At 44.2% G+C, this 21,799-nt stretch overlaps 1 protein-coding gene across 1 annotated transcript in view; it reads left to right on the top strand.

The window, feature by feature from the left end:
• Positions 1-20,256, top strand: part of LGI2 (leucine rich repeat LGI family member 2) — a 30,908-nt gene extending 10,652 nt beyond the window's left edge. The window contains exons 5-8 of the mRNA XM_019642384.1: positions 253-324; positions 1,004-1,173; positions 7,522-7,686; positions 14,862-20,256. Coding sequence (XP_019497929.1) covers positions 253-324; positions 1,004-1,173; positions 7,522-7,686; positions 14,862-15,679 — 1,225 coding nt within the window. The 3' untranslated portion in view covers positions 15,680-20,256. The remainder of the gene's footprint in view (positions 1-252; positions 325-1,003; positions 1,174-7,521; positions 7,687-14,861) is intronic.
• The last annotated feature ends 1,543 nt before the right edge of the window (positions 20,257-21,799 follow it).

Genomic DNA, 21,799 nt, shown 5'->3' with positions numbered 1-21,799 from the left:
AGGTTCAACAAATGTGTATCAAGAACTTCATAAATGCCTGTTTTAAAAACAAAACAAAAAACTTTCAATGTACCCAAGCATTTATAATGTTATCTTTGTATAAGTAACTTCATTTCTTTATCTCAGTATTGAACCACGTTGTGCTGACGTGGTTTAGAGCTCTGTTTTAAATTATTAGCTTTATTTAAGGGACTTCAGAGTAACAGGGCATGAAGATAATAACCACATTAAAATATTACTTTCTTGTTCTAGTTCTTTGGCCAATAACCACATAAAAGCTCTCCCAAGGGATGTCTTCAGTGATTTAGACTCTCTGATTGAACTGTAAGTAATGAAAATCAAATTTATGTTTGTTTGTCATTGTGCCCCAACTAATCACATCTTTAAATTCTTTCTCCCCCTTTATTGAATTTCTTTTATGTTATAGCTATGACAAAGTAGTGCCTACTGGGAAATAGCATATTGTTTGTATTGTGTTGGGTTTTGCCATTTGTAAATATACTTAGTAGCATTTGGCTATCTCTTTCCCTGATATGGCATATCCATCTGCTTTATCTTCTAGTGTTCGTCACTTCTTACTGGACATAGTTGAACAAGATCTTAAAGTTTCAACTGAGTTTGTGAAAACTGTCGTCATATAATATCCTGGGGGTTTTTTTTGTGAGAAGCTGTGTTGGATGGTGTTCGTCTGCCATCCCTCCCCCATTTCTAACATGGCGTGGTGACAGTTTCAAGAGAGTTTGGTGTAATGTTGATATGTTAGCTCTGAGAACCCTCTGTAGGCCATACAGTTAAAATCGCGGGCACTGAAGATCATTAAATAAAGTCAGTGACAAGTACACAAAATAGGATGTATAAATACACATTGTTTTAAAACTTCTATTTCGGAAAGGTATTAAATATATCAAGATGTTAATAATTCTGGACTCTTATATTCCTGCCAAAACATTTCAGGCATGTCTGTTTCTCTGTGTTTGTATTTGTGTTTTGTTTTGATTTTTAGAGATTTAAGGGGCAATAAATTCGAGTGTGACTGCAAAGCTAAGTGGCTGTATCTGTGGCTGAAGATGACAAATTCCACTGTTTCTGATGTGCTGTGTATCGGCCCACCAGAATATCAAGAAAAGAAACTAAATGACGTGACCAGCTTTGACTATGAATGCACAACTACAGGTATGCAGCACCTCTGTCACTGAAGGTTGTTATTTAGAATATTCCCTTTAGATTGTCAACAGGGAGTGGAGAAAGTGGGTGTAAACGTTTTCTATCAGAACTACCTTAGGCAAAATTTAAGCCTTCTCAAAGGTATGACTTTATGTGTAAGGAAACTATCTCAACAGTTTAGATTTTCGTTAACTGCACTGGCTTTAATTTTGATTCTTTTTTTTTTTTTTTTTTAGCTGAGCCATCCTGCCACCTGTTGGCAGCTCAGTGGCAGCTCAGCTCGGGCCGGGCATCGAACCGCTGTTGCTCAGAGCTCGTAATTTTGATTCTTTGCAAAATTCAAATTTCTCTAAAGTTTTTCTTTAAGGTCAAAGTACAAACTAGTGAGTTTAACATAAGAACATTGTCAGACCAGTCTGGGTCTCCATGGAAAGCCAGTACAGAGAGGCCTTACTTATTGTTCTCTTGATTGAATAATATGAAGTTTATTGAAAATGTAATTAGGAAATACCAGACTTTGCAGTCTATAAATTGCTTTTGTAGTTCCATGTAAAAAAAGATAACTTGGTAAACTATAACTAATGGCAAAGTGGAACTCTAAGTGAACAGTTAATTGTCAGAAGATAAAACTCACACTGAGGGAAAAATGTAAAGAAAGTTTGATTTTGTTTTCTAGCGTCTGGATCAGGGTTTCGGTTTACACATTATTTTAGGCTCTGAGATAAAATTAAATGCTAACTGCCTCAGCTCTCTACACTTCTTGTGGAGAGGAGGTGTCTCCCTATGAAAGACTGAGATGGAGTTTCCAGCCTCTAAAGCGAAAGGCGAGTGGATCAATCCACAGTATGAAACCTGCTTATCAGACTTATAAAAATAAACATTTAAGTTAAGAGTTGATATCGACAGAGCCTCAAGGCATCTTGGTAGGAGCAGCAGGAATGAGAGCTCAGAGAATAATTTCATAAACTCAAAAGACAAAAGAACTTCAAGAACAAAATATCACCTTCAGGCCCATCCTGCTGTCGTCCCCCTCCACCCCCCAAACAAAGAAAAACTCACAAAGCAAAAATTATTTCTATATATCTTTGTAAATAAGGGACCCTACCAATTCTGTTCTTTTCTGAGAGAAAACCTGAAATCTTAGGGGAATGACCTTGTCTTTCATCACTGAACAGGCGCTTATTCAGCTGTGTAATTGGCAGGTGCCCTTTAGCCAGCCGAGGCCACAAGCAGGTTATTTATTGTATTGTAGAGCAGTGCAATAAATCAGAGGTCATAGTCAATGACATTTGCACCAAAAGGTGGCATTCAAGGCCATTTGGTATGAAATGCTAAACCAGAGCTCACTGGGGTCCCTCTCTGCCTCTTCTCCAGTTCTCCTGGAGAAATCTGTAAGCCCCAAGGTGTCGTTAGCAGCATTTCTGTTGTTCTCTTCACACCTGGCTATAATGTGTGAAAAGTTCACCAATCTCTGAGAGAAATGGCATGGGCTATAGAGGGCCTTGCGGGGACGGGGAATAATTTATAGGAGGAAATGTGATTTCTGACCTTACAGCCCTGTAGATGGTTGTGGAAATGATCTAGGCTCTGAGAATTATCACAGGAATGGAGGGGGCTTGGAACCAAAATAGCCAGGTCCTGAAATCTGTCCTCATTCCAGAACCCAGGGGGCAGTGTCAGCCCCTAACACGTTTTAGGGCATTCTCTCTCTTCTCTATGCCTGGGCTAAAAAGCTTCTTATTAAAATGTAGAAAGTCAGCCCTCTTCCCTGGCAACAGGGAAATGATGATTCTGTCTTTGCCATTATTTCATTCCTTTAAGATTATGGACAGATTAGATTGAGTCTTGCTCCCAGTTCCTTCCATCATGAAAAAATGGCACAACCAGTGGGCATGACCTGACCCCCAAATATACTCCCTGACTCATTAGATCTTAGGTCGATACATTGTGAGGTTTTGGGGTTCCTGTTTCCTGCTCAAATCAAGCCCCATCCTCTGGTGCTTTATTAAAGGCTGGGGAGCAAATATATGAGGATGGATGGGAGATGGAAAGCCAGATCTGAGAGTCAGGGTACTGCTGTTGCATCCTCACCGAAGATTTGGGAAGAAGCACATTTTCTGAGTGCACTGTTTTCCTGTTAGCCCAGATTCTTTAGGTAGAGGAAGAACAGGCAGATACTGTTCTTCCCAGGGAGAGGAAGGTCTTGTTACCATTCCGTTCCAGGCACAGGGGTGTAATTAATACCATGAAGCCACCCCTGGACTGTGTCAGCTCTCTAGATTAATCACAGTCCTTCCACACCCCTCCGCCTCAAGTCTATTTTTAACTACTTCAAAAATCTCTGTTACCTGCTCATGATTCCACATGCTAGGTGGATAATTCACTAAATTCCTTGGAGGGAGTGAATTTTGCATCCTAATGGTCCTCTTAGCTTCCCTATTTCAGGGCTGATGAAAACGCAAAGAGAAATAATGCATTAATGTGCGGTTTCTCTCCCAATAGGGTTGGCATCATGTATAATTTATTTTCTGCAAGTGCTATAAATAGCTATGTAAAAATCTGTTGATTCCAGTGGGAGCCATGCCTGAATTAGGAGAGTCCCACTGACATCATGAACTTAATCCAGTGTGAATGGAAGTGGCAATGTTTTCGCAGAGAATACCAATAATAGTTAAACACTAGTAAATTGATGTCATATCAATATGTGTATTCTCTGAGACCTTTCCACAGTAAATGTGCTTTTGCCATTTGTAAAAGATAAATTAAGATGGGGATAGAAGAAAATATTTAAACACCTCGAGTTCCCTTCCCCCTATATACACGAACACATACGCATCAATCATATTCTTTCACCCGTTTCTTCCTCGTTTTCTTCTCTTCCTCCTCATTTTTTTGAGGGGGCAGTAGAGGGGAGAAGGGATCTCCTATTAAGAATTAGATTTGTAATTCAAATGACTTAACAGTCTGTGTTGTGCCAGATACTCAGTATATAGAGAATATGATGAAACCAATGTTTTGGGGAAACAAATGAAAGTCAGACCAATCAAGGCTAGATTTGTAAAATGCTCTTCACTCTGGCAGCTCTTTTTCATTCTGGGATTCTTTAATTAAAAAACTGACTTTTTTGGTCTGCACTTTAAATGACCTGTGTTTTGGAGCAGAAGCTCATGTTTCTGAGAATTCAGAGTGTAGAATTCAGAGAGGGAGACAGTCTAGAATGAGTGAGGTCCGGGCACCGCAGACATGTTGGGAACCTTCTGCAGACTTGGACGAGACAAATACCACCGGAGGTAGGAGAGGCTTATAGCCGTCTCGGTTGTGATTAAAAGAACGCAGCTGTATTCTCGGAGTCTTTTTCTAACTCCAGGAAAGGAAGCCGAAACTGACAGCTACTATTTCCCTTCTTCCATTTATCTATGCATGAACACAGAACCCTCCAAGCCTTGTGTCCTCAGCACTTTCTGGCTTCTACACTGGTTCTGCCAGTGCCAATAAAAGAGAACCGAGGCTGAGTTTCTCTGTTTTAGTCTTTGACAGATCAACGGGGGTGCAGATAGAGGAGTGGGGCTAGGAGCTTTTGTGATTCTTTCCTAAGTCTTTGTGCAGACCGCATAATGCTATCGTTGTGACTATAACTACATAACTGTGTAACTATAGAGTTACTTACATCTATAACTCTACTGAGGGGCCACCACAGACAGAGCTCTGTGCTAATACTATGTGCACTCTCGTTATGAACTAGACATCAGCCTCATTTTACTCATGAGGAACCTGAGGCTCAAGGTTTTTGCCCACGGGTCACAGTTCTTCCTGCAGGCAGCCACCTGAGGCCCAGTCTCTTTTACCTCAGAGCCCCAGCTCTTCTGCATAGTCTACTCCCTGCAGGGTGGGGGAGAGGGTGCTTGTCCACTATTGCCACCTGCCCTCACTGTCCCTCGGCCACTTCTTGCTTTCGGGGTGCAGAGGAAGCTTCTTTTTTGCTTCCCCCTGCACCTGCAAGCACCGTTCGTTCAGCCGAGTCCTCTCCCCACCACAGTCTTCAGAATGAGCTAGCCTTCCCACTTCGTTAAGCCAGCAAGCACTTATTAAGCACCTACTGTACCTGGGGAGGGACACCTCTGAAAGTTAACATGTGCAGAGCACTAACTTAGTGCTAGGTACAGTTCTAACTGAGTATGAATCGTAATATATGATGAGGAAACTAAGGCAGAGAGACGTTAAGTAACTTTCCCAAGGTCACTCAGCAAGAAGGTGAAGTCACAGCTCTGGCATCTTTTCTCAGATGTCATTAAAATTGACACTCCTCCAAGAGACAGACCAGTGGTGGCTGGGACAGAGGAGGTGGGCTGTCCTTTCTCGGACCTGAATTCTATATTTATCAAGCACTTACTATGTGCTAAGCTCCGACGTAGGTATCTCCAGCAACATTACTCAATGTATCCATGCCATTCAGCTGGGGAGGTATCATTGCCCCCCTCTTGTGGAAGATTTAACTGAAGCCTTGCCAAGGGAAGTGTGCAGCCCACGGTCTCGAGTGCCGGAAGTGGCTGCCGGTAGCTGGACTCCAGGCACAGAGCTCTTTCCGGTGCTTCACGTTGCCTGCCCTCCCTGAGGCCTTCCTGCTTCTCCTGCCCCCTGACTGTCCCCTGCTATTCCCATCCGTGCTGTGTGCTTCTCACCCCAACACGCTCTCAGCTGTTCCCACCTCCTCTCCTGCCTCCATTCCTTTGACTCTGTCGCTCTTTACTCACTGCTGAGTGGCCCACTCCTTTGTTGCCTTTCTCATGTGACAGTTTTAGAAGGCTTCTGAGTCAGAGGTATTTCTTGAGTGGCTTCTGTGGGCTTGTGCTATGGGGACTCCGAAAATGTAGGGCCCAGACCAGACCTTAGGCAGCACTAAGTGGTTCAGGAGACACACCGTACTCGCTGTGTGGCCATGGTCAGACACTCACCCTCTCTGGGCTTCAGCTGCTGGCTCTGTTAAAATGACTCAAGTCTCTAAGATCTCTCTCATTTCTCCAGATCTGTCTCTGATGATCACTATGTTGGAGATTCAGTCATCGTGAATAATAAGATGTAAACAGCAGTGCCTGATTATGTGTCCAAGGAGTTAGGAAGAGTTCCATGAATTGGACCAGTCAGGGAAAGCTTTTCAGAGGAGGTGGGACTTACTTGAGGGGCACCAGTGAGGATTTGTTGGGAAAGAGATGGGCAAGAGACTTCCCTTAGCCAGACATCCACCATCATCTTACCCTGGCCATGTTTAGCCTGCCAAGAAGCAGCGCACATGGAAAGGTCTCTTGCCAAAGAAAGAATTTACCTTAAACTTTATTATTGTTTTGTTTTTCTTTCTTCATTGGTTCTGAAGCTACTCCGCACAGTAACCATTCTTTCACCCGAGAGTATCCTCACTGTTCCTTGGTAAAACCATACATTTCCTACCAAGGTTTGATACAGTGAGTCAGTCGTAGCTCAGGGGAACAATGTGGATGAGGAGTATTGACGTGCCACTAAATGGAAGAGTAGAACACATGCTCAAATCAGACGAGCTTTATGTTGCTTGAAAATCCAATAGATCTCCTTCCTGTAAGTGCTTGCTGAGCTATCCAACGCTGTCCAGACCCCAGGAACAGCCATTACTTACACAGCACTGAGTCTAACCAGTAAATGTACTTAGGTCAACTTCCCCGCACGGTGGGCTTTATGAACTTCTCAGACCATATGTCAGGGGTTTGGTTGGGTTTCCAGATGTGCAGTGTGCCATTTGGGAGGTTGACTTTTCATTTTGAACCCTCCGTGGCAGTTTCCACACCAAGGTAATACAGAGTTTGGGAATATGCTAACAGGTGGTAAAAGGGTTCCATTCTCAGGTAAGCCTGAGAAGCACCACAGCAAACAAAACTAAACGGGTCTCTTTACTACTGGGGCTCTTCTGAGAGAGCTAGAATTACAGCATTTCCCAAGCAAATTTGCCCTCAGCAGGCCTTCTTCACCGAGGGATTTTCCTGATAGTTTTAGGAACGTTGCTCTGTGGCATCCTTGCTGTCTTGTCTTTTTGAAATCCAGGTTTCACCAAATGTGTTTAAAACCTTGAGATCCTGTAGCCAAGCTTGTGAGCTGCTCATCTCGAGCCGTATTAGAAGCTGTGCACTCAGTCTGTGCAAGCCAGAACCTTCTGGAACCTCCCAGAGTCAAACACACCGTGATGTTTGTGTTGCTGCTCTCCTGCCCTCCACCTCCCAGCACTTTTCAGAGCTGATGATAGAAAGGATGGAAGGGTAGTGGCGGTTAATAACTGCCACAAGAGATCTCATGGAGCCTTTTTTCTTTCTTTCTTTTTTAAACCCCTATTCCCAGATTTTGTTGTTCATCAGACTTTGCCCTACCAATCGGTTTCGGTGGATACATTCAACTCCAAGAATGACGTGTATGTGGCCATCGCTCAGCCCAGCATGGAGAACTGTATGGTGCTGGAGTGGGACCACATCGAAATGAACTTCCGGAGCTATGACAATATTACAGGTGTGTTGTGGCTTTGATCGGATGTGTTGGCCTAATTTCAGTGAGAGAAGAAACGTGCTCTGCCATACCGAGGGACAGCTCGGCTGTCGGACATGGTTAGATTTGGGGAACACACTCCATCCAGCCCACCCCCATCTCTCTGATTTTTTTTATCACGACTTGTTCAGTTATTGGTGAGAACAGAGATGTCAGGAGGTGATCCTATTTATTGCTCGTGATCCTTTTGAAAAGGGAGAGGGTGATGGTTTGCATGTGGTGGGAGGCATTTTTCCTGGAGTGGTGCAAGTCACTCAGAGAACCCCTTGATCTTGAGTGGTTATGGTGGCCTAAGACTGCACCCGCTTTGTAGCAGCAGCTAAATGATTTCGTTGACTTTTATTTTAATAGGCTAATGCATACACATGTATACACGCATGTGTGCTCATGCACACATATGTACATATGCATGGACACACATACATGCACACACACGTGTACACATGCACAGGCACACACATACACCCTCTAGCTGTTCCTCCTGCCCTCTTGCCAGGTCCTAGTGATCACCGCTTCCTTTAATTTACTAGTACAAACAAAATATGAATAAATGGCTCTAAATTCAGGCCTTTGGGATAAAATTTCCCTAATGCTTCTTTCACTGCTGGCAGGGGGACCCCAGTGTCTTAGTGCTACTAAAAATGGATGATCTACTTGCTTTGTAAGTAAGTGGATAAAGTCTTCCAAAGGCCCCTTATTTATCAAGCGTAATCTGATAATAATACTGACTTTATAAACAGCATCACAATAGCCTAACTGTGACCCCATGAGAGGATTTCCTTTAGTGGTTCCTGATTTGGAGCTACAGCCGCGTTTTGCTGTTGCAGCGAGAAGCGTATCTGGGTAGAATTTCCGGATGGGGGGGCTCCTGGGAATCTCTCCGGCACGAAGTGGCTTTGCAGCAGGTGCAGGATGTAGGGAGGCAGGGAGAGTGTCGTTTCAGCCCTCGGGAGCAGAGCTGCTAATGAGCCTCATCTCGCAGCCCTGAGATGTCTGTGAGACGCACATGCGGATGCCACGAAGAGGCCATTTCAGATGAGTCGCGTTGCTGTCGGGCCATCTGGCTGCCTAGTGCTGAGCTCACATTCCTAAGAGCAGCCCCGCTCATCCAAATGCAGACTCAGCGCAGAGCTGTGCTGCGCAGGTGAACCTAGTGAGGGAGCCGAGGCCTGAGGACTTTAAACCCAGTCCTTGTGAAAGGAAAAAGGGAGGCAACAGAGGGGACTCGCCACCCATGTGTTTTTGCTTCCCTCATTTTCCTAACTCGGAAGGTAAGCGAGGGGTGAATGAGCTGGCCTCTCTTCCTCTCCCCATAGTAGGAGGTGGGACTGTGCAAGGAGTTCCAATGCCGTGTGGCCAGTGCTGGTTGCGGGTCTGAGGTGCCAGGTTCTGATTTGTCTCATTGGAAACTCACCACAGCTGCTGGAGGTATTACTGTGGGTTGCCTGCCCATAGGGTGAGGACAGAAGCCTTCTCTTCAAGGGAGAGCTGGCATACAGACAGAGCATAAAGCGCTCAGGTTTTGAAAACTGACGAATGTGGGTTCTACTCCTGATTCTGCCATGTGCTAGCAAGTAACAGTGGCCCCGAGCTCAGTTTCCTCATCTGTCAGGTGGACAGCTGATGCACCTTGTGTGGATATTGTGAGGATTCGGTGAGTGCCAGGCACAGAGCAGGCAGTCTCCATGCCAGGTTCCTCCTCACACCTTCATAGATGAAGACATCGAGGCTCAGGCACATTGAGTCACTCCACTGTCACTTCGGAGGCGGAGCCCAGCGTCTGTCACTATTGTATCCCACTCCTTCCGTCTCCCAGGTTGACCGTAGTAGGAAGGGACGACACTGCTCCCCACCTGCAGCTGGTGGCATGCCCGAGTTCCTCAAGTCCGTCCATCCTCCCTCCCTCCCTCTCTCTCTCCCACCCTCGATTCCTTCCTCCCTCTCTCTCTTTTCTTCCTTCCTTCCTTCCTTCCTTCCTTCCTTCCTTCCTTCCTTCCTTCCTTCCTTCCTTCCTTCCTTCACAAAGACTTCTTAAGCTCTTATTCTGAGCCAGGCACAGTCTAGGTGCTGAGGCCAAAGTAATAAACAAAGCAGATAAAAACCTCTGCCCTCAGGGAGTTCACATTCTAGCAGGACAGAGCGATAATAAAAAAGACAAATAATTGCAATATGTATAACACTTGGATAGCAGCATGCTAAGAAGGGAAAAGAAGGTGGGGGAGGAAGCTTTGACGTGCTGGGCATGGGGGTGTTGAAATTTTAGGTAGTGCCTGGTAGAGGCCCCATTAAGAAGGTGGTATTTGAATCAGACCTGTGGTACATGAGGACTTGAGCCACATGGAGAGCTGGAGGAAGAGCATTCCAGGCAGAGGGAACAGCAAGTGCAAAGGTCCGGAGGTAGGAGGGTATCTTTCCTGTTTGTGTCGTCCAAGGGGCCAGTTGAGCATGAGCGAAATGATCCCAGGGAGAGCTGCGGGAGACCAAGTCGGAGAGGTAGGAAGGGCTGGCAGTGGGGCCTTGGAGGTCCTACAGAGGATGTAGGCTTTTACTCCAAGAGCTCTGCAAAGCCTTGGAGGGTTTTGTGCAGAGGTCACAGGGCTGCACAGGAAGAGACAGGTACCAAGCATGGAGTGCTGGGCCGAGAGTAGCCTGTGTAAGAGGAGGAACACAGGTGGAAGCAAAGCAACGAGTTCAGAGGCTATTGCAAGAATTCCAGCAAGCGCTGCTGACCTGGACCTGCCAAGGCCACAGAGGTGCTGGGTAGAAAATGGTCAGTAAGATTAGAGTGGGCGTGGCCAGAGCCAGAGGCAGGTCTGGACCTTGCTGGTTTCCAGGGATTCCTCAGCCCCTCCATCTCAAAGTCTGAATCTTCGGAGAGGTGGGCAACCTGGCATGAAGCCCACAGGTCCTCTTCACAGACAAACCCAAGAAATGAGCTCCAACAGTGGTAGTTAAGCTGATGGGCTCCAACATCACACTTTAGTTTTTGATAAAACTGGCTCCAGATCTTTCTAGCTGGCGACTTTGGCCAAGTTACTTACCTGCCATGAGCCTCTTTCATCTGTAAAATTGGAATTTCATGAATTCCCAGTTCATCTGTGGGAATTTAATGAGGGTAATGTGTGTAACTCTTAGCCCAGTGTGTGGCATATAGTAAATCCTCAACGAACCTTGAGCTATCAGCTGGAGATGAAAATAGATATTTGATTACCATTCCTCACTACTACCACTAGGGGAAGCTACCAGCTTCAGATCTTTCAGTCTTTTTAATTCAGGAAAGCACACAAACTCATATATCAGGGTCCCAACATGCCTGCTTGATATGTAGTGCCCATTTTTTGTCACTTATTATTGATTTATGAGCACATCTTACACTTCAGCCACCTCACTTTCTCATATTTCTCTCTTCACCTGGGTCTCCAGGCTCAAATGCAGCCTCTTACAGGAAGCATTCCTTGATGACCTGATTGAAATGAAGTATCTGTCTCCTGTGCTCCCTTAGTACGTACATTTCCATTAAACACAAATCACATTCATTGAAACATAATTTTTCACTCAAGGAAGGCAACTGACATTTATGTACTCAGTGAATTATAAGCCTTTTCAATCATAAGCCACATAACAACCTCATAATATGTGTGCTATTGTCTCTATTTTATGGTAGAAAAAACATACGAGCAGGCGTCCTTCCCCCGTAGACCCTAACTCTTTGGTTTCAGTTAATCTCTCCAGTGTTCATAAGCATAGGGAATGGCAGGGACCAGCAGAGAAGGATCTGCAGGTGGCAGGGGGAGAGAGTGGTTACAGAAGCAGGAGCACTGCTGGTAGAGGAAGCAGCATGGCTAGCTGGACTTCAGCAGCCTGCGTGCGCAGGGCAGGTGACAGATGCATAAGCAAAGGAACAGCCACGGAACCCCTTGCCTTGAACAAGGCGGAGGTAGACATGGACCTTTCTCCCCTCATGGGGCCGTGCATGCCTCATTTGTCATCTTGTTTGATCACAGGGTGCTCCCAGAGTCGGCCAGGCATGGCTTTTCTCAGTCCTTGCACTGCAAGACAGGGCTCTGAGGAATGGGAGGGGCACCTGTTCTCTCCTTGTGACCCCAGTGAACACAATGCAAAAGAGACAGCTCCAGCTCTCCATCTTCTGGGGGGAGAGGGAAACCAGTGGGCACGTTCACCCCAAGCCTTTACCCTTCACATCTTTTTTCTTTCTACATCTTTTCTCAGCTTTCCTGAGAAATAAGTTTTGGCTTATTGTGTTTTCCTTTTGATTTCTGTAAGCAATGTATGGTCCAGGCTCTAATCTCTCTTTCTACATTAAAACACACACACACGCACGCACGCACGCACGCACGCACGCACACATGATCTCTGCTGCTACAGACAACTCCATGGGCTAAATGTGTTTACCTAGACAGAAGTGTTACGGAGCATCTCCAAAAACAGAATTCTTTCTGTCTTACACCATCCCTCAGCTGAGACAGACAGGCCTGCAGGACACTGGGCAGCAGGGACCTCCATGGCCAGGCAGTTCAGAAAGGGGACCCGGGGCATGCACACTCAACTCATGTTGGCAGGGTGGGAGTCAGTGCAGCTTTCGAAGAGCAGTTTGGTAGTTTAAAATGTGCACAATGTTTGAGTCAGCAACCATTTAATAATACTTCCAGCTGGTTTTCAAAAAAGAAATTTCTCTACAAGGAAGCATGTTGTTTTTAATAATGAAAAGCTAGAAATAAGTGCAATGTCCAACAATAGGGGATTAGTTAAATAAACTATGGTGCATCTACGGAGTGGAATATTGTGTAGTGTTTAAAAATCTAGTTATAGAAGATGAAATAACATGGAAATATTCACGACATAGTGGTCAAGTGAAGAAAAGTAGGTTATAAAAAGCCTATGTATACTATAAGCTCAAATTTATTTTTAAAAAGTGTATTTGATTATGAACATAGATTGACAATTAAATATATCATGATATTAAGTATTACTTCAGCATTTGCAAGTCATTTTGATTTTCTTCTTTGTGCTTTTTGGTAGACTGGTGGTGTGATGTAGACTTGAGCCAGACTACCTGGATTTGGATCCCAGGCTCGTCCACATACTAGCTGTGTGATCTCACATAAGTTACTGAACGTCTCTGTGCCTCAGTTTTACCCTTTATAAAATAAGGATCATGATAATCACAGCATGTGCCTCATCTGGTTGTTATAAAAATTAAATGAGTAAAAATACATGTAAAGTGCTTAGTATAGTGCTTGGCCATAGTACACACCTTACAAGTGTTGCCTACTGTTATTTTAAAAATTTGCTTTGGTGAATACTTAAAACTTCTATACTTAGGAAAAAAAATACAATAATTAATTTTAAACAAAGGAAAGGGACCAGATTCTTCCAAGAAGGCCAAAGTAATGAAAGAGAAAAGTAAATACCACTCTAAAAATCACCTATCGTCTGTCCTCAATGTTATTACGAAGGACAGAAATTGGGTAATTGTCCTTGTAATTTACTGACCAAAATTCACTTTGGTTCAAATCGCCTAGAAAATTGGAAGAAAGAGATAGCTTTTAATCAAATGACCTAGAGGGAGGGTCAATATTTTTTTAGATGTGGGTGGTCCTGTTGCTTGCTGGCTGTGACGGGGAGGTTGGAGGAAGGTCTGGGGGTCTGATGCCAAGTGGGAGAGGATGGTAGGAGGTGACCCAGACTTTCGAGGGAGCCATTACTGGGAAAGTTCCCCTTTTCCTGAAAAGTTCTAGTTTTGTGCTGCCTAAGTTAGATCATTCACATCACCACTCATTCTATATGTATTTCTACAGTGAGCAGTCTCTAAAGGGGCTTTTGATTATCGAGACAATTGCTTCAGTGATCCAATAATGTTAGCGACTAGTTATTGACTACTTCCTTCGTGTGGGTGCTCTGTCCTAACAACCCTTACCATGACATTTCTCACTTAGTCTTTCCAGTGGCCCTGTAAGACCAGGGCTGGCAGCATCCTTAGTCTCATTTCCTAGACAAGGAGTCTGAGCACAGAGTGGAGTTAACTGGCACAAGGTCAGAAAGCTTTCCAGGTATGAGACTGTGTTTGGAATCCTGGGCCACCTGGTTTAGAGTCATAGGGTTTAACACTACTCTGCCTCGCTTTCCTTTGGCTCTGGAACTTGAAAGAGGCACATGTCTTTCAGAGCTCTTGTTAAAATGTTTTCCTCCTGCCTCTGAGACCTGACTCCTACCATTTTAGCCCCCAAGAGAAGGAGCCCCTTTAATTGCCTCATTCTGGCCTATGGAGGTGGGACGTACTTTTTTGAATAGCATGAGGACAATTTGTGTAGTGCGTTAGTGAGTTTCCTGAATTGTATGCCTGTCTTTAAAGATGCAGAAGCCCGGGTGACCAGTATTCACCTATTTCTATGAAGCCACAATTTATAAAAAGGGTTTACATATTTTTTTAATTATGGGAAAATATACACAGCATAAAATTTACCATCTTGACCACTTTTAAGTGTACTGCTCAGCAGTATTAAGTACATTCACATAATTATGCAACCAAGCTCTGGAACCCTTTTCACCTTGAAAAACTGAAAAGCTGTACCCATTAAACAACTCCCCATGTCCCCCTCCTACCAGATCCAGGCACCTACTTTCTGTCTCTATGAATTTGACTACCCTAGGTACCTCGTATAAGTGGAATCATATAGGATTTGTTTATTTGTGACTAGTAAATGTCCTCAACATTCATCCGTGTTGTAGCATATATTGGAATTTTCTTCCTATTTAAGGCTGGACAATATTCCATTGGCTGTGCATGCCACATTTGTTTATCCTTTTATTCATCAATGGACACTAGGGTTGATGCCACCTTTTAGCTATTGTGAATAATGCTGCCGTGAACATGGGTGTACAAGTGTCTCTTCGAGACACTGCTTTCAATTCTTTCAGGTAAGGATATAGAATTGGAATTGCTGGACCATATGGTAATTCTACATTTAATTTTTCAAGGAACCACCATACTGGTTTCCATAGTGGCTGTCCCTTTTTTCCATTTCTCACCAGCCATTCCTAAGGGTCCCAGGTTCACTAGAGAGGAGCATCTTTAACTGCGGCAGCCCTAATCCCCTCTCCTTTCTTTCGGAGCACAGGTCAGTCCATCGTGGGCTGCAAGGCCATCCTCATCGATGACCAGGTCTTTGTGGTGGTGGCCCAGCTCTTTGGGGGCTCCCATATTTACAAGTACGATGAAAGCTGGACCAAGTTTGTCAAATTCCAAGACATAGAAGTCTCTCGCATTTCCAAGCCCAATGACATCGAGCTGTTTCAGATCGACGACGAGACGTTCTTTGTCATCGCAGACAGCTCCAAAGCTGGCTTGTCAACAGTTTATAAATGGAACAGCAAAGGATTCTACTCGTACCAGTCTCTGCACGAGTGGTTCAGGGACACGGACGCTGAGTTCGTTGATATAGACGGGAAATCGCACCTGATCCTGTCCAGCCGTTCCCAGGTCCCCATCATCCTCCAGTGGAATAAAAGTTCCAAGAAGTTTGTTCCCCACAGTGATATTCCCAACATGGAAGACGTGCTGGCTGTGAAGAGCTTCAGAATGCAGAATGCCCTCTACCTGTCCCTCACCCGCTTCATTGGGGACTCCAGGGTCATGAGGTGGAACAGTAAGCAGTTTGTAGAGATCCAGGCTCTTCCGTCCCGGGGAGCCATGACCCTGCAACCCTTCTCTTTTAAAGAGAATCACTACCTGGCCCTGGGGAGTGACTATACGTTCTCCCAGATATACCAGTGGGATAAAGAAAAGCAGCTCTTCAAAAAATTTAAGGAGATTTATGTGCAGGCGCCTCGTTCCTTCACAGCAGTCTCCACTGACAGGAGAGATTTCTTTTTTGCATCCAGTTTCAAAGGGAAGACAAAGATTTTTGAACACATAGTTGTTGACTTAAGTTTGTGAAGTTGTGATCAGTGCATTTAAAAGACACGTAGCACTAACTCTTATAAGAGAGGACCAAGAAAAAAATTTTTAGAAAGAAGCCAGGTGCAGAGCTCTGACATTACAAATGCACTGGGGAAATAGTTAGACGTTTTCAAATGTTTAGAACTCACATTTAATCAGGGATTGCATTTATTGGCTACCTGCATGACATGTCCATTCTCCCACTTAAAAAGATGTCTTAAAGCCGGTAATTCCTGAGAAAAGAGTACAGTATTAATTCTTACCATCTAGGAAAGTAATGTGCTTTTTTTCTTTTTCTTTTTAATGATGAAGGAGAAAAATCAGATAAGATGGAACAGCTCTTATAATGATTTTTTTTTAAAAGACCAAACAAACTATGGGACCATCTCATCCCATTTTAGCAATCTTTTTGGTAAGAACTCTTAAAGCCAAAGTCAGCTGAAAAGATTTGCTGATGATAAGTTTAAAAATCTGATAACACTCAGCAATGCTATTTTGAGCCATCCCAATTTCCTGAACCCCCCCTTACTCGCAGAACCTTAGCTATTTCATTGGCTCATACGGATGCTTGTCATGGGTGTGTCAACACCATAACGTTTGACAAATTGCTTCCTCTGCTCCAAAGGGAACACTCTGCTGACACATGTCTGGGCCTAGCACGGGATGTAGGCCCAGGGCTGAGACAAAGGAGGTATCCTCTCTTCTTGTGGTTCAGAGCTGACCCCCATGGTGCCTGGAGCACCAATGCTTGTTTGATGTGCTCCATGACTCACTGCTTCTCTAAACCCATCCTTTGAGTGTGCGGGTAACCAGCAGACAGGCCAAAGACTGAATGGTGCTTTTTATTCTGTCCTTTAGAGCAATAGAATAGGTATTTCCATCTGATGAGGATTGAAGTAAGATTTTGTGGCGTCAAAGAGGACTGCACGCACGTCTCCGTGTACTCTGAAACCTAGAGATGGCCCTTTGATTGATGCATGCCTTTGCCCTCTGGGCAACTTAATATTTCAAGGAACTGAATACCAAGCTACCTACCTGCCCACCTGCCTACCTCCCTACTCATGTAACAGTCCTGCTTTGTTGATTTGCTAATATTGCTGCTGCCAGTGCAGCTCTTCCCAAAGTGCTGTGGCACCAAATTGTAGAACTAAGGAAACTCAGGACAACACAGTCCTTCCTTCCCCAGTCCTTGGCAGTGGAAACCCACATGCTTACATGGGGCCACGTGCAGCCAGGGGGCTCATCCTGTACAAGCTGGGGGCGGGGGTTTCAGGCTGATCAGTAGGGACCAGGTTTGGAGCCAGACACTCTGAATCCCACAGACCACGTCTGTACTCGGGGGACCGGGAGACCTGTTTCAAAATGGGCCTCTCTTTTGTGGAACGGGAAGCTGGTGGTGAGGGGTCTGGTTTTGTGGAAGGTTCCAGAGGGATATTCTGCCTGGTTAGCTGGTTCCTGTCAAAAACTGTGAAGTGAATGCTTTTAGGAGTGGCTTTCACAGAGTAACCCAACAACTTCTAGCCTGAAAGTAGCGCAAGCATATTGTACTGCTTTGTTATTTTTAATGATTGTTTGCCAAGTCATGAGTAGGTAGATGTTTTGCCACAAACTTGAATGTGTTTGTTGTTTCTAGGCTTTAAGCAATGCAGATCGAGGCAATGAATAGCACTTAGAGAACAATGCATCGATGTCACAACTGCACTCTTGGGTACATTGTGGGGCTGTAAGCTGAGGGCATCCAGCCTAGGACACCAAGGACTTTAATGAACGAACTCATCCACACATAGCAGCATTCATTGTTGCTTGAATCCTACTAAGCACCTAGCGAATAGGAGAGGAATGGTTTGTTTTCATTTTTTAAAGCACAAATCACTCTTCTGCATTCTTTTGCCTTCCTGGTTTATTTGAATAGACCCAGATCCCCACACTGGGGGCTGAAAGTGGGACAGCCCTGTTATCCCTCCAGCTGTCAACATGGACAAACTATTTTCTCTGGCATGTGGAACCCCTCAGACAAGGCTGGGTGGAAAAACAAGCCCTTGGCAAACAGCGTAGGAGACGTTTAGAGAGTCCCAACAGTTGGGCCAGGTCGACATGAGGTTCCTGAGTCAGATGTTTGTAGAGAAGGCAGCTGGGGCGTCTTCACAGTGCAGACTCCACAGAACGGTGCACCAACTTCCCAGCTTCACCTGTGAGGGGGAAGTTAGGGGCTCACCGTGTGCACTCACCACGCTGGTGACCATCGCCTAGAATCCGGAAACCAGGAAGCACAGGGTGCCAGGCTGGGAGTGGAGACTAGCTGAGTCCAGAGGAGACAGGTGAAAGAAAGATCTAAAGCATAAGATGGAGGTGGGGGTGGGGGTGGGACAGAGGGTGAGAGGGTGAGTAATCCACTCAGCTGCAATCAGGATTTCTTTTCTTTTTCTTTTTAAAAAAGCTTTAGACAAGATCAGAGTCTGCAATCTACAGAGTCCCCGCACTGAGGGAGGAGATATCTGTTCTGGCCGACTTACTTAAGGAGTATGGATGTTTTTGGCAAGAGGCAATGGAAGCTTTGCTTCATTAATCTTACTGCTCCATCCCAAGAGTCCCTCAAGTTTTAAACCATTTCTGCAAGAAGCTTTCTTCCAGTAAGAATGTAAGACAAAAAAACAACAACGAAAATCCAAAGCAGAGAGACGTGGCGGCCTATCCCTGTGGAGATAGCTGTAGGAGGGGCTGTTCTCGTTTCTTCCTTCCCATCACCCATGGGTTGATCATCTCAGCTTGTTTCTTTATAATCTTGGTGGCCAGGCTCCCAGATTGAGTCCCTCCATGTAGTCATATAGCCAAGACGCATAGCCTTAAAGCGAGGACTTTTTGTTCCCAAATTCCATGGAGTCAAGAATAGATCTCTTATGAAGACTAAAAATAAGGCTTTGGTGTGAATGGTGCTGTGACCTTGGGCAGTGGTTAATAAGACCCCCTTGCATTTCAACAAAGCTTTATTTTTGTTTTCAATGTACCTTTGTAGTCATCTGATTTGTTCATAAATAGTTCTTCAATTTATTGGAGATTCCAATAAATTATATATATTTATATATAAAATATAGTATTCCAATTTCAGAGAGGAGATAGACACAGAAAATCTAAGTCAATTGCCTACTCAAGATTATCCAACAGTGAGTGGCAAAGCTAGAACTTTCTCTTTAAACAGCAGGCTTCTTTCTGTGACCCTGCCCTGGCCTCCAAATGAAGACTTCTTAGTCATGATTTTGAATATAACAGCACCTTGAGATAAAATAAAAAATGCAAGAAAATGGGAATAGTCAGAAGGAAAATAGTGCTAACTAGACACCATCCAATGAACTGGCCCATTTAGCAATTAAACACCTTCGAACTGCTATTGCATGCAAGGCCCCACTCTTGAAAGTCTTTTGGAAGTTTCAGATAATTTTCTTTCCAAAAGAGGGTTTCTAGCTGGCACAGGTATTTCTCCCCTGACACAGCTGTGAGAGGGGTGCTGAGGTAGAGACGCATCTGGTTCTTGTCACAATGTCCACAAGCTAAACAAGAGCAGTTCTGTAAGGGAAAAACGAAAAACTTGAATGCACGAGTGATGATGAATGGCTCCCGGCCGCAATCAGCCTTCGGGGAGCCCGCTGGAAATGGCAGTGTTGCATTTTTCTTCCCCACGGAGTGAGAGGCTGTGTATTTTTAGGAAAGAAATCAGCGTGGGATACTGGAGCTTTGGCTGCCAGGAACACTCACGATGGAAATTTCTCCAACCAGGGTATAATGAAAGAGAGATGAGGGTCTGTGGGAGGGAGTTGATTTGCATGCCACCTCAAGAAAAATCTTTTTAGCCGACTTCCTGATTCTTCTGCCAGAGGTACTAGCCTCTCACTCGCAGCTTTGTGGGCAGTGGCCAGGGATGCTGTTGAACAGTGCCCTGGGACAGATGCAGCAATCTACTTGTTGACGCAGTGAGTAAGAAGGTCCAGCCTCGGGAGAAGCGTAAAGGGAGTCAGCAGAAAAGCAGGGTGGATGACTCTGGAGGAAACTCTTTGGGGAAAGTGGAAATATGCTAGAAGAAAAGAAAAAGTCATAATGATTTCTTTTGCCTCAGCCAGGCAAAGAGAGGGTGAATCTACCAGGCAAATGTACAGCATCCCAATTATTAAGGAAGAGAACCAATGATAACAGTCATTAAAATAATTATATGGAAAGCTACTGAGACACCCTTTTCCTTACATTATCCCATTGCTTGTATCAGAATCTACCTTTTTTCTAGTAGGGAAACTATGTATTCCCCCATCAATCCCTTTGATTATCAGGAATGAATAAGACCCGTGATAAAATAGGCCAATATGCCATTTGGTACCACTTTTATGTATTTGAAATGCATAATGTAGGCAAAATAAGAATATATGTATATGAAAGTGAATTTTGCAGTATGCAAGCTACAATGAATGCATTTTAATGCTGAATATATATTTAGCTCTTTTTTGGTAAATAGAGTTAACAAGTGATATGCCTCTTAATTCGATATATTCTGTAAACCTATGAATAAAAAGTAGCTCCTGCCAAATATGGCTTTGATCTCTGGACTGCTTGAGTATGGATGGATACGTCCAGTTGAGTTGGAGTTGAAGGGAGGCCCACTCTGGGGTGTTGAGGAAAAGCAGAATGTGCCTTTGTATCTCTGTGGCTTACTCCCTGTTTAGATGGAAGATAAGACCCCTCAGAGGCCTTTTGCTTCTTCTACTTGCACACTAAAAAGTCACAAAAAGTGACTGAAGAACTTTACAGTTGCACCTCTACCTGATCTGCAGAATTGTAATTTGACAGACTGATAAAGAACTCTAGGAATCTTTGGGTATCTTCTAATTCTGGGTGGAAAGGAAATGAGATTGTAAAATCTCATTGGTTGGATTGAACCATGAACAACTGGAGGGCAGAATTTTTTACTTGTTCCCTGCATGTCTGGGATCTAAGCTGGTACACCGTAGGGGTTCAGTAAAACTTGGTCGCACATCTCTATGTCTTTCCTTTAAGACCCAATTAGTTTAGTTGAACAAATGGAGGGTCAAAAACTCAGATCACATATGACCAGGTACCTACTGTACGCCAAGTACTTGGATGAGCTGTGGTGCCTTTTAAGAAGTACAAGAACAGAGTTCTTGCCCTCCTGGAACTTTGATCCAGTTAAGAAGAAAAGTCATAATTGCCTGAGGCTACAGTCCCAACACAAAGCAGTAGGTGACTAATTGTACAAGGAATGAAACAGGGGTGACAACCAAATAGTTAATAGCAGTATGGCACGCACACTGAATTTGCTTTCTGTTGCTGTGTAACAAATTACTACAAAGGAGTGGCTTAAAACAAAACAAGTTCATGAGCTCAGTGTTCCAATGGCTCAGGAGTCCTGCCTGGTATGGCTCAGCTGAGTCCTCTGCTTAGGGTCTCACAGGCTGCAGTCAAGGTGTCGGCCAGACTGCCCTCTCATGTGGAGCCTCAAGTAAGGGGGAAATCTGCTTTCAAGTTCATCCAGGGAATTGGTAGAGTTAATTTCCTTGTGATTATAGAACCAAGGGCCTTGTTTTCTTCCTTTATTTTCCTTTCCTTCCCTTTCCTTCCTTCCTTCCTTCCTTCCTTCCTTTATTCCTCCCTCCCTTCCTTCTTTCTTTCCTTCCTTCCTTCTTTTTGGATGGCAGTGGATTTTTTAAAATTAATTTTTAATTGTAGTTGACATATAACATTATATTAGTTTCAGGTTTATAAGATAATGGTTAAACATTTATAAATCTTATGAAGTGATCACCACAATAAGCCTAGTCACCACCTGGTACCATACATAGTTATTATAAAATTACTGACTATATACCCTATGCTGTATTTTACATCCCCGTGACTTATTTTACAACTGGAAGTTTGTACTTCTTAATTGAGGTCCTCCTTTCCTTGCTGGTTGTTGGTCAGAAGGCCTCTTTCAGCTCCTAGAGGCTGTCCATACTTCCATCCAGTGGCTTTCTTCATAGATAGGTCCTCTCACAACTTAACTTGGCTCCTTCAAGGTCATCAAGACTCATCAGCATGATGACATCCTATCACCTTGGCCCTATTTTACTGGTTTGA

This window comes from Hipposideros armiger, unplaced genomic scaffold (assembly GCF_001890085.2).
Source record: "Hipposideros armiger isolate ML-2016 unplaced genomic scaffold, ASM189008v1 scaffold_68, whole genome shotgun sequence".
Taxonomy (NCBI): Eukaryota; Metazoa; Chordata; class Mammalia; order Chiroptera; family Hipposideridae; genus Hipposideros; species Hipposideros armiger.
This window is presented reverse-complemented; position numbering and strand designations above follow the sequence as displayed.